At 37.8% G+C, this 18,852-nt stretch overlaps 1 protein-coding gene across 7 annotated transcripts in view; it reads left to right on the top strand.

Annotated features, from left to right (window-relative positions):
* Positions 1-18,852, top strand: part of LOC112058060 (maternal protein pumilio) — a 114,114-nt gene that overhangs the window by 80,825 nt on the left and 14,437 nt on the right. For all 7 annotated transcript variants that reach the window (XM_052881337.1, XM_052881336.1, XM_052881341.1 and 4 more), the window contains 3 exons: positions 7,448-7,958; positions 11,677-11,860; positions 12,217-12,317. In XM_052881337.1, the coding sequence (XP_052737297.1) occupies positions 7,448-7,958; positions 11,677-11,860; positions 12,217-12,317 (796 nt within the window). The remainder of the gene's footprint in view (positions 1-7,447; positions 7,959-11,676; positions 11,861-12,216; positions 12,318-18,852) is intronic.

Genomic DNA, 18,852 nt, shown 5'->3' with positions numbered 1-18,852 from the left:
GGTTTGAGGTTTCGGCCGTGGATAGTTACCACCCTACCGACAACGACGTACTGCCAAGCGATTTAGCGTTCCGGTACGATGTCGTGTAGAAACCGAAAGGGATGTGGATTTTTATCCTCCTCCTAAGAAGTTAGCCCGCTTCCATCTTAGATTGTATCATCACTTACCTACCATCAGGTGTGATTGTAGTCAAGGGCTAACTTGTAAAGAATGAAAAAAAAAAGAGAAACAATACTTACCTATGTCTCTCTCATCTCTCAGTCATCTTTTAGAAAAATAAAACAAGTGCCATAATAGAAGAAAATGCAAGACGTGACAGACTGATCCTCATAAATCCAACATTCTTCAAAATGTTGCCTCCACTATATTCCAGTTCGTCGGTTTCGTTAGAGCCGCTTAAATCTCTGCCGGCCGTGTTTATCCCTATGATAGCCATTTAGGACTTTAAGTGGGTGAAAAATGTTGTCGGACGTGGCCGCTTTGTGTTGTTTCTCTGCCAATTTGGATATACCTTATACGTGCGGATGTCTAGTGAAATATGTTATTCTCGGTATAACGGGCGGGAGGGTGAGTTATAAGGGTGCGACAGCTAGGTGTGGCTCCCGAGTCGTCGATGCGGCGATGACGGTGGTGTTTTACGAGCGGGGTGCGCCGCGGCGCGGGCGCGCCTGCTAATTTCGATAAAAGCTTCGCCCTGGCGCGCCCGCCACCGCACCGCCGCAGCACCACCGCCGCGACCGCTAAGCGCTCCGACATCTTCTAATGAGCCTGACCTTTCGTACTAATATACTAATGTTTTACTTTATCAGTGTACATCGACGACGTCTCTGACGTTGTTTGGTGTGCCTTGCTTTAAAACGAGTCTTAGTATTTCATCGCGGGTCAGTTTAGCATTATAATTTGAAATGAAATGAAATGAATGGTACCGACGGCTTAATGCTCTGATACAGGGGGATGTAACACCACCATCTTCCCAACTTTGGGCTGCTACTAAAAACTTGGGTGAAAATAAAGCTTAATGTTACCTACCTGGAATTTTATATTTTCTATATTGGTTCAAGACTGGTCTAACGGTGGTAGACTTTGTCTGTGGTTGCGGTGGAAACACCATCACAAAGAATTTAAGATTTGTAGGAACCAATTGAGATATTGATATAAGACGTCTTTGGTATCCGATTAACTAAATTGAATTGCATGAAAAGTTATGGCGTTATTTTCCTGTACTATCGTTACTAAAAGCTCACTATATACAATTTCGTATATTTCTGTCTAATCCTAATCAAAAAGTGCACGGTCTATTTTATATTTTAAAAATATCTTAACAGATCGTGTTTTACATCGCAATAAGAAGCAACACGATTCTCCTTTGTCGGTGTTTGTTATTCCATTTTGTACACGAACGCTTTTTGTATCAGTCCGATGAGCAAACCTTTTGACCGATCGAACAAAAAGTGTCTGATCAGTTTCGCAGCGCTGTATTGCAGCAGTTATACTTCTTCGTCGGAGCTGCCGTCGCGCGTCGCGTCCCCTTCCTGAATGACGATGAATAACGTTTTTTGTCGACTGCACGGCGAATTGCATTTCGTTTCACACTGTACAGTGCCTACGCTTTATGCGGCCTTGAACCGAAGTCTGATACTCTTCCTCTTGTTGGTGTTACATATTTAGGAACGTTTTTTATTTACGTTATCTTTCTGAATGTTTTGGGTGGTATGATTACATACTCGTATCTGTTCATGTGTTAGATTTTTTACGAATATTTTAATGATTGTTTTTTTTTATTCTTTACAAGTTAGTCCTTGACTACAATCTCACCTGATGGTAAGTGTTGATGCCATCTAAGATGGAAGCGGGCTAACTTGTTAGGAGGAGGATGAAAATCCACACCCCTTTCGGTTTCTACACGGCATCGTAGCGGAACGCTAAATCGCTTGACGGTACGTCTTTGCCGGTAGGGTGGTAACTAGCCTCGGCCTAAGTCTCCCACCAGCGAAATGTAGAGCTTTTGGTAAAGCACGTCCGCCATTTCTGTCGGCAATCAGCATTGCTGTTTTCCTGTTAAAAGGGTTGACATGGGTTTTAACAGAGTACCTATGTCTCAGGTTGATGGACACAGTGCAGCGCATTAGGATTTTAAGTTCCTTGTACGCGCTGCGAAGAGGTGTTTCTCTTGTATGGCCGGGCAAAATTTTCCGGGTACTTACCTATACATGAACTTTTCTCAGTTTTTACATTCGTAAATGTACATTCATGCCCTCACTACACACTACGCCGTACCGCTAACCGATTTAGCGTTTGATGCCACGTAGAAACGTTAAGGCTAGAATAAAATGCTTCTTCTTGGTTAGCCTGCTGCCATCTTAGACACATTATTTATCTATCTTTCAACTTTTATGATAAGACGAGGGTCTAGTCAACCATCCAGTCTTGGTCAGTTAATATTTGCGGCTATGCTTTCTACACGTTCGGCATTTCTGCTATTCCACCACCATGATCTACGGTGTAGAAGAACCATAACGTGTTAGCGTGTAGTTTTCAAGCCGAGTTAGTTGGGTAATACCTACGTATGATGGAGTGTAATGAAATAAGATTGTTTTGTTAAAACTTAGCCTGATTTATACAAAGATAACAAATTCTATTCAAAGAGGTAAAACCGCCTGATAGAGATATTACTCGATCGAGTATTTTTGTTTCGCTTGATTACGGAACTCACTCATTACACGCACATGAGCACTTCGTTATGTACCTACGTACAGTTACGACATAATAATTATATTTTCATCATATAATTACTGATTTTCTTGTTTCTTTGGAAATTATACCTCAATAAAAGACTCATTATATCTTGTGTTCCTGTATTTCACTCTAGATTACATGGATTTTTAACTAAAAAAACGCATTACATGTTACATGCATTTATTGGATTTCTAATTGTAATTATTCTTATGTAATGATGGTTATTATTCATATCTATTAATAAAGGATATCAAAATTATTATCCGTTTTGCTACCAATTAAGGAGAGCACTGTTGTAAATTTTTGCAAGACGTATTTAAGGTTATGTTATACTTAGAAATAAAGGCAAGTATTCGTCAATACAAATATCAAGTTGTAATTCTGACAGGGCGTGGGTGACGTGGGCGTGGTCTGACTCCGCCCAGCGCGAGCCCGCCCTCGCCCTTTGCCACCTTTTCATGAAAATCTACAGGCGCTCTTTCGCGAAGGCAGTAATAGGTACCCAATGAAATCGCGTAATTAATAACGCAAACTAATTATTTTGTTTGTTGTGCCTAGCAGTTCTTGCTTTGCACTATGTACCTATGCCTTATACTTTACAGTAATCATCCTTATTAGATTGTTGTATATGTTTACTGAAAAAAATTGCAAAGGGCCCAACAGGTAAGTACATTTTTGTTAGAAAACTTTGTCAACAAAATGATTACGTGGAAATTGATTACATTTAGCCGCTGATAGCGTGAGAGATGAGAGTCGGCGAGGCAGCGGCAGCCCGCGGGGCAGATAAACTCGTTAGAGCAAGATACGTCAGCGGCGACGGCGACTGAGCGCAAGCCGCGGGTATCCCGGTAATCTCGTTGGACTTCCGACCCCGTCGACTCTGATTCTCCCTAAATTAGCTTTTGTATTCGATCAACAATCTAATTGTCTAACTTGTAAAATGTTTTTCTTTGCTCCTTTATTGTTCGCGATTGCTCCATTATTGTCGGCAAACAATTACGCTGGAAAGATGTTGAACGCGCGGCAAGTATCGGGCAGGTGAGAGTAGACTGTGGAAGCACGTCGCAGTCGGCACTAAAAGCTTCTTGTTGACGTAGCGTTCGATTCGAGAGGCGCGGCGGTTCTTGTCGTTGTAATTGATTGCTTTGTCGCGTAATTTGTTTGCCGACTCGACGCCCGGAGCGAGCTGCTCGCGGGAGCGCCGACGACGTCCTCTCGTCATCGTCCGCGTAAATAATAAATGTCTTCCGCCGAGTGCGACCACTCGCCGCCCGCCCGAGACGTGACGAGGCATCTGTTCCCCATCACTGTTTACTCATTAATGCTATTGTCTATCACTGTGTTAGGACAAACTATCGTGCTGTATTATGTAGCTCTAACTACACGTTTGATTGTGGAAAAGTATGTTATCTTATTAGAACTTAAACTGCGCTTTTGTATCTACTTTGAGAAACGTTTTTTAAAAGAAAAGTGGGATAAAAATTAAAGGTTTTCAATTCGACTCGTATAGATGTGGTATTGCATAATTTTAGTATAATTCAAATTCCCTTGTGTCAAGCAGGCTAACAAGCACTTTTGAAACGTCAATAATCACTAGGTACATGTTTTAGAGACTACCAAAGGCTTGGGTCGTATATATGACTTGTCGATTTGAAAATCTCCATTTAAAAGTCTTTTAAAAAAAAAATAAGCAAGCTTTATCGTAAGTTGATCAATGTACATATTTTTAGAAAACCTCTATCCAGTTGAAATGAAACATTAGCTGAACACGGTATCCGAAACTTACGGTTAAAGCTATGATTTCACAAAGCGCACAGCGGCGGGGTTAGCAGACGGAGAGACGTGCACGAGCGCGGCGTCACTAATAACCCCGTAATTGGTATCGAAGCTCGCCGCAGCCGGATTACTGAACGTCTAATTGAATGCGAGACGGTGTCCCGCCGCCACCTTCCAGCGACTCGACTTCATTTTGTTGCGGTCAAGTCGGCCGGCTTAGCGCAGCACGTGCCCCGTCGCGCCAATTACACCAACCACCTCGCTCGATTGAACCACCACGCGCTGAGATCAAACGCCGAACCCCTAGACTTGAGATTCTTTTTTTTAATTCAATGACAAGTTAACCCTTGACTGCTATCTCACCTGCACGCCTAGCATGCGACTGAACGACGTATCTCGCATAGAGAATTAGATACATGTCAACCAATAGTAGCGCAACCAGAAATATTGCTTTGCTTTTGTCTTTCGTTGCTTTTGGACGAAAGAGACGTAACTTACTCTGCCGCCATTAGTTGATATTTTGTCAATTTCACTTCACTGATGTTAAGTAGCGATGCAGTCTTACATGGAACCGATATAAATTCACTATACATTTTGATGATTTCTACACGACATCATCGCGGAATGCTAAATAGCTTGACCGTCATTGCTAGTATGGTGGTAACTAGCCACGGCTGATACCTTCCACCAGAGCAGATCACAGCCAATTTAAAAAATCTAAAATCCTAAACTGACCCGAGCTGGAAGTCTAACCTAAGACCTCTCTTGTTGAGATCCAAAGCACGACCAACTGCACCAGAGAGGTAGTCAAAACAGACCGCTTCAATCCCACCGCCCGCGGAGCTTCTCCACCTCAGATAATCATTTCGTGTCAATTAGCTAATGAAAAATGAAATAGGCACCACCGGAGTATGGGAGGGCACCGTAATTAAAATTACCGTGATGGCTGCCATCTGTTTTGAAGTTTACTATCTCTCGTCGCGAAGATTGGGATTTTACTAATCATTTAAATGTATACGGCGTAGTAGGCGACGAACGCTTGACGATTCTCGATCTCGTTATCGTAAAGTTGTTGCGTAAGGAGAACATCTGTTTTTGAAAGATTTGCCGAGTTTGTAAAAAGTTGTAGTATAGGTACATTAACACGCGTAACGTCTCTGTATCGTTTTGTGCCAAGGTTGGACGATGATTAGTTGTCCGTGTACCTACAACAGTAGCGCACGAGTGGGCAGTGCGGGCGCGGGGCAGCCAGGACGGTGTAAAGGTGTCGTGGAGTGTGTTTACTATAGATACCCACCGCCCTGGAGGCGCGCCAACTAATCTCCTCTCAACAGGTAGATGGAGCCCGCCCGACTGCGGTGACATCACATTCGCATTACGCTCTGTGCCACTGAATCACCTCATTCCAGACATCTACGTGCCATTCAAAATATATAACATCTGTGATTTACGAGCGCGCTGAGCATTTTGAGTCAATTACTTGTTCAGTGTAAATTATCTACTAATTACATAATGCGTATAATAAATCCGTCGTAAGTCAACCTAATTTGCAGAAGCCGAATCTCGGACTGTCCTTTCGGATAGAACTTTAATGTTACGATATGATTTGTTTTTTATTTTATTTATTTATTTTCTTAAAAAATAGTACTTCTTTGTGCTCGTAAGCGCTTGTCGGCTAAATAGTCAGTTATTGACTATCACTTACAGTATAAGTGTATACATCAAACGGATTTTTAATTGTACGCCAGATAATCAATATGATCCGTACGATATGGATCACCCACTTGTATGACTTTCTATACAAAGAATACTAAAATCCTTATAATGCGATGCGTATACGGTGCGGATCTGGGGACGCTTACCATTAATCAACTTGTATGCTAAGCGACGAATTCAAGATAAACACTACGTGTAACCTTAAGAGCACAACGCATGTAGAAAAATTATGTTTTTCATATATATTTTGTAAAGCCAGTTAAATTTTACCAATTTTGTGTCTAAAACACCAGGCGTAGCGGATACCGCCGTAAGGTGTAGGTAAACTAGGGAATTACCGATTTAGACGATTTAACGTTGAAATTCTATTGCATAATCTCGCTAAAAAGCGTGGAGATTTTTTTGTGAAATAACAAGATAAAACCCCTGTGGCCGGTAGCAACATGTGCGCCGGACAGCGATGCGGCTTGTTATTAAGTTTTTAAACGATTGTGTTAATTAGCGCGCCTCGTAGCGAGCCGCCCTCGAGCGCTGCCACCGCGGGGAAAAACAATAAACGATACGTTTCTCTATTAATTAAACATACTCGCACTGTTGCCTGCAACATTGGCTCACTAGCTAACCCCGGCCGCGCAAACCAGTCACTTTTTTACCAGATTATGGAAGGTTTTTGATAGCAATTTATCTGTCAGTTCAGTTGGTACACATTTCTTCTGAATACTTTTGTTTAACGTCGATAGAGCTCTATAACACGTCGTACTTTGATCTAGCAACTAGCAGACTCTCGCACAATTCTAGTTCCCGTAGGAATATGTCTATATAATCTATGAGGACATGTGGCTTTATATTAGTAAACGAGCTTTTAAAATCGATTTAGTAGTTTCAGAGATTACAACCCATTGCAATCTCACAAAGCTACAAACATTAACTCTTTATAATATTAATTGTATAGATAATAGCAGACGCCGCGCAGTTTCACCCGCGTGCTTTTCGTTCTCGTAGGAATACGAGGATTAAATATAAAGTACAACCTATAGCACTCGGAAATAGTGTAGCATCCCAACAGTAAGGAATTTTTCAAATCCGTTCAGTAAGAGTTTCAAAGCCTATTCAATGCCAACAAACAAACAAATCTTTGCTCTAAAATATTAGTATAGATAGTATATGTTGTGAAGTCTTGTAGAGTTGTATATCTAAATGCATGTCTCTGTTGTTACAGCAACTATTCCGGTCTCAACAAGCGGCGGCGGCGGGCGGGCAGGCGGCGGCGGCGCAGCTGCAGCTGCTGCAGCAGCAACAACAACAGCAGTTCCAGCTGCAGCAGCAACTGGCGGCACAGCAGGCCTTCACACAGGCGCCCTACGTCATTAATGCGGGGCAGGAGGGCGCGCCTTATGTTAGCGCGCTGATCGCGGGCGTGCCGCCGTACTACGGCGTGGCGGCGCCGTGGGGCGTGTACCCCGGCCTGGTGGCGCAGCCGGCGCAGCAGCAGGCACAGCAGCCGCGCCGCCCGCTCACGCCGCAGCAGGGCGAGCAGCCGGTGAACGGCCAGGGCCAGTACGGGCAGGGCGTGGTGCTGCCGTACTTCGACCCCAACTCGCTGGTGATGGGCGGGCGCAACGGCACGCCGCTGCGGCTCGTGTCGCCGGGCGGCGTGCTGCAGCCGCGCCAGTACCCGCCCGCGCCCGCGCACCCCGCCGCCGCGCCCGCGCAGCAGCAGCCGCAGCCCGGTACGACTCACTCTTTGCTTACTCTAATCTGTATTATAATTTTTCGATCACTTTTTACTACAGAAATCGTAACAACAAGAGACTAGAAATGTTGTGTAGGCGTTACCTTGTCGCTGCGAATGTAACTCAAAGTGCACAAAATTCTCTCTACAATTTGTCAAGGAAAGTGTAAAATAAAAGTGTTTTGTAATTATTTAATTACATTCCTCTTACGCTATTAAACTAGTGTACGCCGTTGTAAGAAACAGAAGTGTTGTGTGAAACACACACCGCATAGTACAGTGGCACGACCGCTGGGAGTGTTTTCTATACTTAAAAGTACTAAAGTAGTACAGTAATAGTACTTCTTGTGTCTTGTTATTAAGATTTCTGTGCTTTTTAATATCTTCGATAGAGTAACATTGAATATAGCATAGTATGTACCTACTTTATTTATCCGAAATTTAGTGATTCTAAACAGTTCTATAATATACCAATCTTATCAGTTAATAATCAACGATATCTACAATAATAACTACACAATTATTATAAATTGTGACTAAAACATAATTGTTGAAACTTATGCCGAAACCGTCATATACTAAGAATACAGCTGTCCGTGACATTTGAATATAATATTCATCACACTTTTAATCTGTCAAATTTAAACGCAGATGTTGTTTATTTTCCTATAATTTAGCGAACAAAAATCCACAATATAAACGTTTAAATAAATCAAGAATGTTTTGTTGGGTAGTTGTTGTTTATTTAATTAAGCGCCAGGTACTTGTACTGAGCGATTTCGCCAGTCAAGTTACGGTATGCTTTCTAAATAATTACTAGACGACCTAACGAGAGTTACTTTGCGATCATGAAATTTATGGTAACTTGTCATTATTACCAACATCCCTTTACTTCATTCTACAAATACACGAAAAATCAGTTTATTATGTTTCATTCAAAGGTTTTTGAGAATATTTAAGGTGTTTATCACTGCTAATGTGCCATTTTCCCTCTGAGAGATTTCAAGTTTGTGCTAGGATTGTATGCGACCGATTATATAGAGCTTATTGAACAAAGAACATCTCCTTTAGAATATTAGAAACTACTAGCGAAAGCCCCGTTTAACCCGCGTAGCTCCCGTTCCCGTGGGATTACTGGGATAAAATATAGCCTATTTTACTCCTTAAAAGATGAGTTATAATGCCAATAAAAGTCCCGTCAAAATCGGCCCACCCGTTTTATAGCCGGAAAAAACAAATTGAAAAAAAAAAAAAAACTTTTTTTATTTATTCCGTAAATATTTTTATACGCATTTATTTAAACCCAGTTTTTTTAAATTGAAATTTAAAATTACAAACAGAACTTCAATTTCATTTATTTGTATAAATACATTATCCTTTTGACGCGGAAGTTTGTGACGACAAATGGATGTTTGTCATATAATATGTAAATTACCATCACCTGGGTCTTCGACACATTTATACATAGAGCTTGTGTAGTAACTAGTACACTAGTAGGTAATGTAAAGCGATAAATAGTAGGGGTAGGAGGCCTAAGATGGGCGGCCGAAGACAAAACGACGAATTGTCGAATAATAGCGGCTTCAAGAATCGTATCGTTACGATACGATGAGACAAACTAATCCATTTTAATCGGCAACTTAACACAGAACCTTCAAAATCCCTTTACGTCACAAGTCTGCTCTCAGAACGAGTGGTTAGGCTAATAGTCCACCATACTAGCCCAATGCGTTCTCAGGTATGCAGGTTGCCTTCACCGTTTGAGACATGTGATATTTAATTTCTTAAAATGCACGTAACTGAAAAGTTGGAGGTGCATGCCCCGGATCGGATTCGAACCTACGCACTCCGAATCGAAGGCAGAGGTCATAACCACTGCACTGTCACGGCAAATGTTGACTGTACATTGTTAAACTGATTCAAGATTTCATACAATTTTCCTCGAAATAAAGTTTGCTTCTATTTAAAATCACCGTGTCGTTTAATATACAGAAATACAGAATTACTATAACCCTTTTACAACACTCGAATTTTGTGAACTTGCAATAAATGATTCAAAACAAAGAAATACTTGTAAGCTATTATTTTAGCATATTATGTTATAACTGGTTTGACGATTATATTATAGGAGGCGTGCGATACGTATCTACGTTTTGTTGTTCATTCTTGCCTTGCCTTTCATACATATATACCACTATATGTAATATTATATTATACTGTTTCAAACTGCGTATGATTTTTGATATACGTTATAGATAAACAGTATAGGGATATGTATATAGATTTTATAATATATTTATTTTTGTATATTGAGTAAACAATTAAAAAATTAATTACATAAAATAATATGTTATTGATATCAGTCAATAAAATCCCAAATGCTTTAAGATATGTATGTAATATATGTAAAAAATTAAGGAGATATTATTATCCCAAGTAGAATTCGATGCATTAACTATTAATTTGATGATGATGATGAAAATGACGTTACCGTACAAGCTGTTATTTGTGGCAATAATGAGAAATATATTCTATAGATGGATTGATTCATATTCTGGTCCATATCAAAAAATCTCCTTATAATAATTTTAAGTTTAATTTTTACGATAAGCACAGCAGGCTAGTTCACAAACTTCGTCGTATATTACTTGACATATACGAAATTAAGATTCTATGTAACAAATGTCATCCGGTGCTTACTGACAACCATTCTTGGATATCATACTGTAGGTAGATGATATTTCTCAGTTGGTTTAATGTTTATTTTAATAGGTTGGTAAGAAAAGTTCGTGGTAAAATACTCATTTCGTTAAAATTAGCCATGCCTTACATATTCGTATAGGGACAGTCACTTTGTAGACCTAACATTTAATTTTTTTATACTATACCTACTATAATTTGTTACGCATGATCATCTTTATAGACAATTCATATTTTGTACATAAATAATTAATAATTATGTAATTTTGCTTTATTAATAGCTTATAACTTTGTTAGTAATTTAAGATTTGACATAACTAATAGTTAACAATTTTTCATTATAATACATACTGATTCATTTTACTAAAGCACACAGTGTCCTATTATTTTTAATCATGTTGATTATCTACTTGTTCTATAGGATATCTTAGAATGATGCGTAGTATTGTTATTATTCGAAGGTTGATTAAAATGGAATGAATTCGATAAAGTATTGCATAGTTGTGTAGATATTATGTTAGAGACGCATCTAGCGATCGGGCAATCAACGGCTTGTAAGATAATATTAATTATTGTTAGTTAGTCGTTCCCCTTTTCAAAGAATGTTCATTTTACCTGCTCTCAAATGAACAAGTTCGTGTAAATAGTAAAATATCGAATCGCGTCGTAGAAATTTTAATAAAAGGCAATTTTAATAGAAATTTCATATACCATTGTAAAACTATAGAGGCTAGTGCAGCCGAAAACCTGGATCTAAATGCGGATTCACTGCGCTGTGCGAGACATACATTTGTTTTTGTACATCGACACTCACCAGATGTTATTGACGATTTACTTAATTTTTTGGTTGTAAATGTCAAAGTATGTCGCGAGTCGCTTGCCTTGTTATTAAGATTTGTATGAATCGCGTAGAGGACGTTCAAATTTGTACATACGCGGGTACAGAGATGAGCGCGGCGGCGGCAGAGAGCAGAGTCTGCAGAGCGAGAGTGGAGCGTGGAGGTATGTTGTTGCAGGCGGCGCTGCGGCGGGCGCGCGGCGCGACTCGCTGGAGTTCGGCGGCGGGCCGGCGGGCGCGCTGCAGGAGTACGCGCGCAAGTGGGGGCCCTCGCCGCTGTCGCCGCCGCTGGGCGCCGCGCTCGGCCCGGTGGGGCTGCGCCCCGTGTCCGCCGCGCCCGGCGCCGAGACCGCCAAGTACAGGTGCCGACCCGACCACCTCGCCTATATATGCCCTTTACTTTATGTACTACATGCAGGCTTGCACCCGACGCTCGGTTCTGTGAGATCGTTTCGGTGTGCGTGTCTACGTACAATCCGACGTGTGACTTTGTAAATAGCTTTGTAAAATTCATTGTACAAGACCGCGTACCACACCGCCAGTGTACAGTTGTTACGATGTTAATTACATATACATCTCTGCATGCACAATTAATTTAACATTCCTCATTATAAATTAAAATATATAGCACCTATACGTGTACCGCATACGGCATAGCATTCGAGTACGAGGTACGCGCGTATTCAATGATACGAACGGTCGTGTGTTTGTTTTGCAGAACTGTCAGCAACTTGGCGCAAGGCTTGACGTCGAACGGCGGCATGTTCGGATCATCATCATCGTTATTGAGCAAACTCAGCGGGGTCGGAACTATCTCAGGTTGGTACGGCGTTAGATCGATGTATTTACAGCTATCCGCGAACCGTTTGACACTTGCTGGTTATTGACGATTGAATTATACGGAGGCGCCCCACTATTCCTAGACACGTACTTGCCAAATACCTACTGCCGTAAATGTATGAAGAATGAAATTGTAAATAAATTATGATTTTGTATGACTTGCCACTTTCTAAGTAGTAAAAATTGGTAAGTACGCTTTTCGGGAGAGTTTATTTATTTATTTATTTATTTATTTATTTATTCGGAAGCCAACGTTGTATACAAAAAACTTATAACTAATTAAACATAACATGCATTAAAAAGTAATAATTATGCTACATTGTACACCCCACTTACAGGCTAACTCAACATGCGTTTATTTTAATACAATTCTTAATTTATCATTAAAAAAAAGAGACAAAAACTAAATCTAATTTTATATACTGTAGGTGTTTAGTACCCCTGACAATATGTTTGCAGAATTTCATGATGATTGGTTCAGTAGTTATGGTCGAAAGCGTCATAATCAAGAATATTTTCGCGTTTACAGTATAAGTAAGATTACTAATATTGATAATGCTAATACTGACATTGTAAAAATGTATTCTTTAATATATGTTTAATCAAATCAAACTTCATTTATTTCAATAAGCTTAGTTTGCAAGCACTTTTAAAACGTCAGGTAGTGTTATTAGATAACTAATGATGATAAATTGATAATAAGTCGAAAACTAACTCATTCGTGAATTTTAGTTTGTATCTAGCTACGTTCAAACTAGTGATTAATCAGAACATATCAACAAAACCTTTTTTGTGACAATATTGCATTGTTGTTAGTATTTTTATAACAGAACTTTTTCAGTGTAAAAAATACATGAACATTGAAACCACCCCCTGAGGCTACAAACGGGAACGAGAACTATGAAATTCGGGACAAATTCACACAATCCTAGTTTTGATTCACCATTGTCCATTTTAAATCTAGCTGCTTTCGTCTATTTTTGTACGAACTACCAACTTCAAATAATAATATACCTAATATAGGTTGGTCAGAGTTTGGATAGGAAGTACTATCGATTCGTCTCGTACTTTTGTTGCTCTCTTTATCGTCAAATCAGAACCAATCTTTAGAATTTTTTTCTTAAAGATTCTCATTTACGGAGCTCTCTGATAGATAAATTGAGCTATATGTAGTAAAACTTGGGTTACTTTTATTTGAAGAAATGTTTTTCATTATTGTTTCTCAAAAAAATATAATTTATTGATACACACATATATCGAATTTGATAGTTTTGCTGCTTAACTACTATGCTCTAAATTGCTGTAAATAATAGATTAGCTATTATTTACAGCAATTTAGAGCATAGTGCATCTACGAAAATATGATTAAAATTAAAGATTTTTATTTCTTCACAAAATTTTGCAATTAAAATGCCATTTTCTTACATAAATAAATACAACCTTGTAATTATCGTCACTTGCAACACTGTTAACCAGACGTTAAAATTGATTGAACCTTAAAATTGAAAAAATTTCACTTTAATCAAAATTCAAAATTTATTTATTTCAAGTATGCTTACTTTACAAAGTACTTTGAAACTTCAATTTTGACTATTTATAAAAACTCTACCACCGGTTCCGAAGACAAGATCTGCAAGGAAAAACTCAACAGTTGCTCTTTTGAAAAAAAATCGTACAATATTATAGTAATTTACAATAATAATTGTTAACATCATTAAAATTTCTTTTAGTTTTACTTCCTGTGTGAAGGTATAAGCTGATCGAATGGCCTCCAAGTATTAATAATATTTATCACTAATAAATAAGGTTAATGCATTTTCAATTTAATAATTAAAAAGGCTAAAACAAAAATCTTTCGTCTTTGTAATATTAGTACGTACATAATAGAGATATTTTAAGAAATTAAATATCACGTGTCTCAATCGGTGAAGAAAAACATCGTGAGGAAACCTGCATACCAGAGAATTATCTTAATTCTCTGCGAGATGGACTGTTGGCCTTACCCTCTCACTCTGAGAGGAGACTCGAGCTCAGCAGTGAGCCGAATATGGGTTGATGACGTACATAATAGAGAGTTCGAATCCATCATAATACGAGTACGTAACTGCGTAAGGTTATTTTATTGAATTATTACAGGAGCTCTACACATTAAAAATGTTGTAGATTTCATTTAATATGCCAATTACAAAGTTTATTAGAATTTTTATTGTAACTTCATACAACTGCGGCAGTTTATAACGACTTACATTGCGCCATTGCATTACTTCACACCGACTGCTGTCATAAAAGTGTAGCAGGTGAGGGATGGCTCTATATCCTTTTATTGTTTTAAAGGCGAAAGTTTTTGAGTTTTTTTTTTTTGCCTTTGTAAAATAATATATCGTTGACGCATGCTATAGAGTGTTGTAGCTGGCTAGAAACTAAACAGTTCCTCTTTTGAAAAAAATCATACAATATTATAATCATTTACAATTGTCAACATTATTCAAATTTCTTTTAGTTCTACTTCCTGTGTGAAGGTAGAAGCTGATAAATGCCACCAAGCATCTTTATCATTAAAAAACTCATCAATTGTGCAGTAACCTCGACAAGTATTTATTTATTATTTATTTTAATTCTTTATTGCACACAAATAAGATACAAAAAAAGAGAACAGAAAAAAAAAAAATAGAAAAGTAAGATGCGCAAAGGCGGTCTTATCGCTAAAAGCGATCTCCTCCAGACAACCTTAAATAAAATATTTAACGAAAGGAAAGCGGATAGTGCAATATAACATACCTATAATAATTAAACTATTAAAAATAATATACTAAATTAAACTACATATACAATTACATACTAAATATACATAAATAAAAAAAATATATATATATATATGAGTACACCTAAATACATAATAAATATATAAATACACCTACATACATAATTATACATAATAAATAAACATAACTACTTAAATAATAATTATTATAGTATAGTAGATAAGTAGTATTTTTTAACACGATCTTTGAAGATGCTTAGAGACGCGGACTGTCTTATGTCACTCGGTAGCTCATTCCACAGGCTGACTGTTTTAACTGTAAATGATTTTTGATACTTCACTGAATGGCAGACTGTATATTGTAAACGGTTTTCATCCCTGGCCCGTAAACTGCACTCAACATTTCTACCAACAAAGTTGAATCGTTCTTTCAAGTAAGGTGGCGTTCGAGGATTATATAAAACAGAATATAAGAGCGAAAGTGCGTGTAAGTTTCTACGGGATCGGATTGGCAGCCATTGTAATTGAGCACGATACTGAGACACGTGATCAAATTTACGTAGACCAAAGATGAACCGTATACACAAGTTTTGTAGCCTTTCCAATTTATTTAGCAAAGTCTCAGACAAGTCTAAATAGCAGACATCCGCGTAATCTAAAATTGGTAACAACAAAGTATTAACTAACAAAAGTTTAGTTTTAATTGGTAAAAAGTTTTTCCATCGTCTAAGACATCCGACAGCTGAAAAAATTTTGCGACTAACTTCTGTTACTTGCGGTACCCAAGACATGTTGTTATCTATAATTAAACCTAAATTTCTGACTGTACTGCTAAAAGGTATAGTTGCACCATCAATTGAGACTGGTGGTAACGTATCAAAGGATATAGAAGAAAAGAAATAAGAAGAACCTATAATAGCCACTTGAGACTTACTTGCATTCACTTGAACCCCAAATGACCGACACCAAGCGCTAACTTTATTTAACTCAGTATTCAGAACATTTATAGAATTATGTAGATCATCCATAGGGGCAGATAAATACACTTGTAAGTCATCAGCGTACAAATGATGAGACGATGATAAGACTGAAGTAACAGAATTTATGTAGACGGAAAATAGAAGAGGAGAAAGAATACCACCTTGAGGCACGCCAGAATTAAGAGTAATAAACGAAGATAGCCTATTATCTAAACGCACACATTGTTGACGATTATATAAATAAGTTTGAAACCAATTGACCACAAATGGAGACATACCACAAATTCTCAATAAAGTTAAAAGTAAATCAAAGTCTACGGTGTTAAATGCGTTGCTAAAATCTAAAAGTGCAATAATGGTAAGGAATTTTTTATCAATAGCTAAGCGAATATCATCGCAGACTTTAACTAAGGCTGTTGTTGTGCTATGCCCAAAACGAAAACCTGATTGAACTGGGCTTAAAATATCATGTCTGATTAAATAAAGACTAAGTTGTTCATGTACAATACGCTCAAGAACTTTAGAAAGAAAAGGTAAGATAGAAATAGGACGATAATTAGAAGGAGTTAAAGGTTTATTGATTTTAGGAATAGGAACCACATAGGCTTTACACCATGAGCAGGGAAATGTAGCAGAAGATAGCGAGAAATTTAGTATATGACACAAAACTGGCAGAATACAGTCAAGCGAAGTAATTATCATTTTTCTACTAATGCCATCACTGCCAATTGCATCTGAGTTGATGGCAAAGATATGTTTTTTCACCTCCTCCGCAGTAGCAAGAGTGAACTCAAACTCAGGACCACCATGCGTAGGCAAAGACCTCAGGTGATTAAGCGTACCAAGTTTAGTCAGCACATCAAAAGGAATAGTAGTAGCAAAATGTTTGTTTATACTGTCCAAATCAGTGATACGCAAAACCTGAAGGCACTGCCGACCTATTCCAAGCGAAGCTAAAAACTGCCAAGTCTTACCGGAATTATTCTGGTCCACGGAAGAATGGATATATTCTCGCTGTGCATCACGACACACTCTGTTACATTGGTTTCGAAGTTTTTTATATTTTTCCAAATTGTTATCATTAGGGTGAAATTTATATTTACGTTTAGCAACATTACGTCTAAACATTAACAACTTAATATCAGAAGTAAGCCATGGGGCAGGTAGATGTTTAATTTTAATTGGTCTTATTGGAGCGTGAACGTCGAACAGATCGGTCAATAAAGAATTAAAAATGTTCAGTTTCTCGTCTACAGTTGAAGCATTAAGAATAGGGTCCCAATCGATGTTACCGAGATCCTCCATAAACTTGTCATTGTCAAAATTTCGAAAGCTACGTCGCATAACTATACTTGGCTTTACCTTAGGTGGACGTATTTTGAAAGACAGATAAATCAAATCGTGGTAAGAGAAAGCCTCAGCAGGGAGTTGTCCATGACTGGCAATAAGGTTGGAAGAAGAAACAATCATAAGGTCTAATTGGGAAGGAATACAGTTGGGAAAGAAATGAGTAGCGTGTGTTGGGAGAAAGGCTAGATTACAACTATTAACTATCGACATTAAGCGTTTAGAGCGATGATCATTTTTAATGAGACAAGTGTTAAAATCACCCATAATGATAGTATGATCAACAGTGGACGAATATAATTCCAGTAAATTTTCAAAGCTGCCGAAATAATTAATATGCAGAGAAGGACAGTAAAAAACACCAAGAAGAAGCTTTTTAGAACCAAACTGTACTTCAATAAATAAATGCTCAGAAGATTCAGAGTATGCAGATGGAGATTTATCTAAAATACAAAATGGGATATGACTACGCAGATAAATACACACACCACCGCCACCCTTTCCCGTACGATCATTCCTTATGAGGTGAAAGCCAGGCAAACTATAAGAAGTAGAAGGTAGACAAGGTTTTAGAAAAGACTCTGATACTAAAATTGCATGAATATCCGTACTTTCAAATGAAGTCAATAAATCAGAATAATGTGAGGGAATGCTTTGCGCATTAATATGTACTACATTAAAATTTTTGCGAAAAGATGAAAATGTAACATCCAGAGCAGAATTAAGTGGCATAGCCGCACTGTGAAAGCTGTCGCTACAGCCAGACTGCGACGAGTCTGACACATAAACATCTTCATTACCCGAGCTACTTTCATTCAGATCAAAGTTATTCATATTATTCAGTTAAATAAAAATAATAGATATACTAAAAATATAGTAATATAAATGTAAAAAATTATAAAATAATAATATATGTTAAAAATATTATATAATATGTATATATAATTAACTAAGATTAAAGGTTTAATGGTATTTCTCCTCCACCTACCAACAAATTCTGTGGGAGATCGCTTTGCTTAAATCATAAACAATTATAAATACAAATTATATCCATGTACAAAGCTATTTATGAAAATAATCTACTTAAATAGGCAAACAAAGGGTATATAACTAGTTTAAAATATCATTGAAAAGATGTATTATGCTGGACCCAAAGAAAATACAAAGTATTTATACATCAATATACTATTGAGCCTACCAAACATCAATAGTCAGTTAATTATTAAGATTATGTTATTCCACGTAAAACATACCTACAGATTCATTTGATCATATTTGGAATACTTATTTGCTCATAATACAAAGCTTAAATTTTATATACTGTAAACTTCAGCTGATCTAAATTTTAGAATAACACAAAAATTAAACAACAAACGTTAAATGTGTTTAATTATTAGTATAGTTGTATAATTTACTATACTAATAT

Source organism: Bicyclus anynana, chromosome 4 (assembly GCF_947172395.1).
Source record: "Bicyclus anynana chromosome 4, ilBicAnyn1.1, whole genome shotgun sequence".
NCBI lineage: Eukaryota > Metazoa > Arthropoda > Insecta > Lepidoptera > Nymphalidae > Bicyclus > Bicyclus anynana.
The sequence above is the reverse complement of the archived record's forward strand: the minus strand, read 5'-3'. Positions and strand labels throughout refer to the sequence as shown.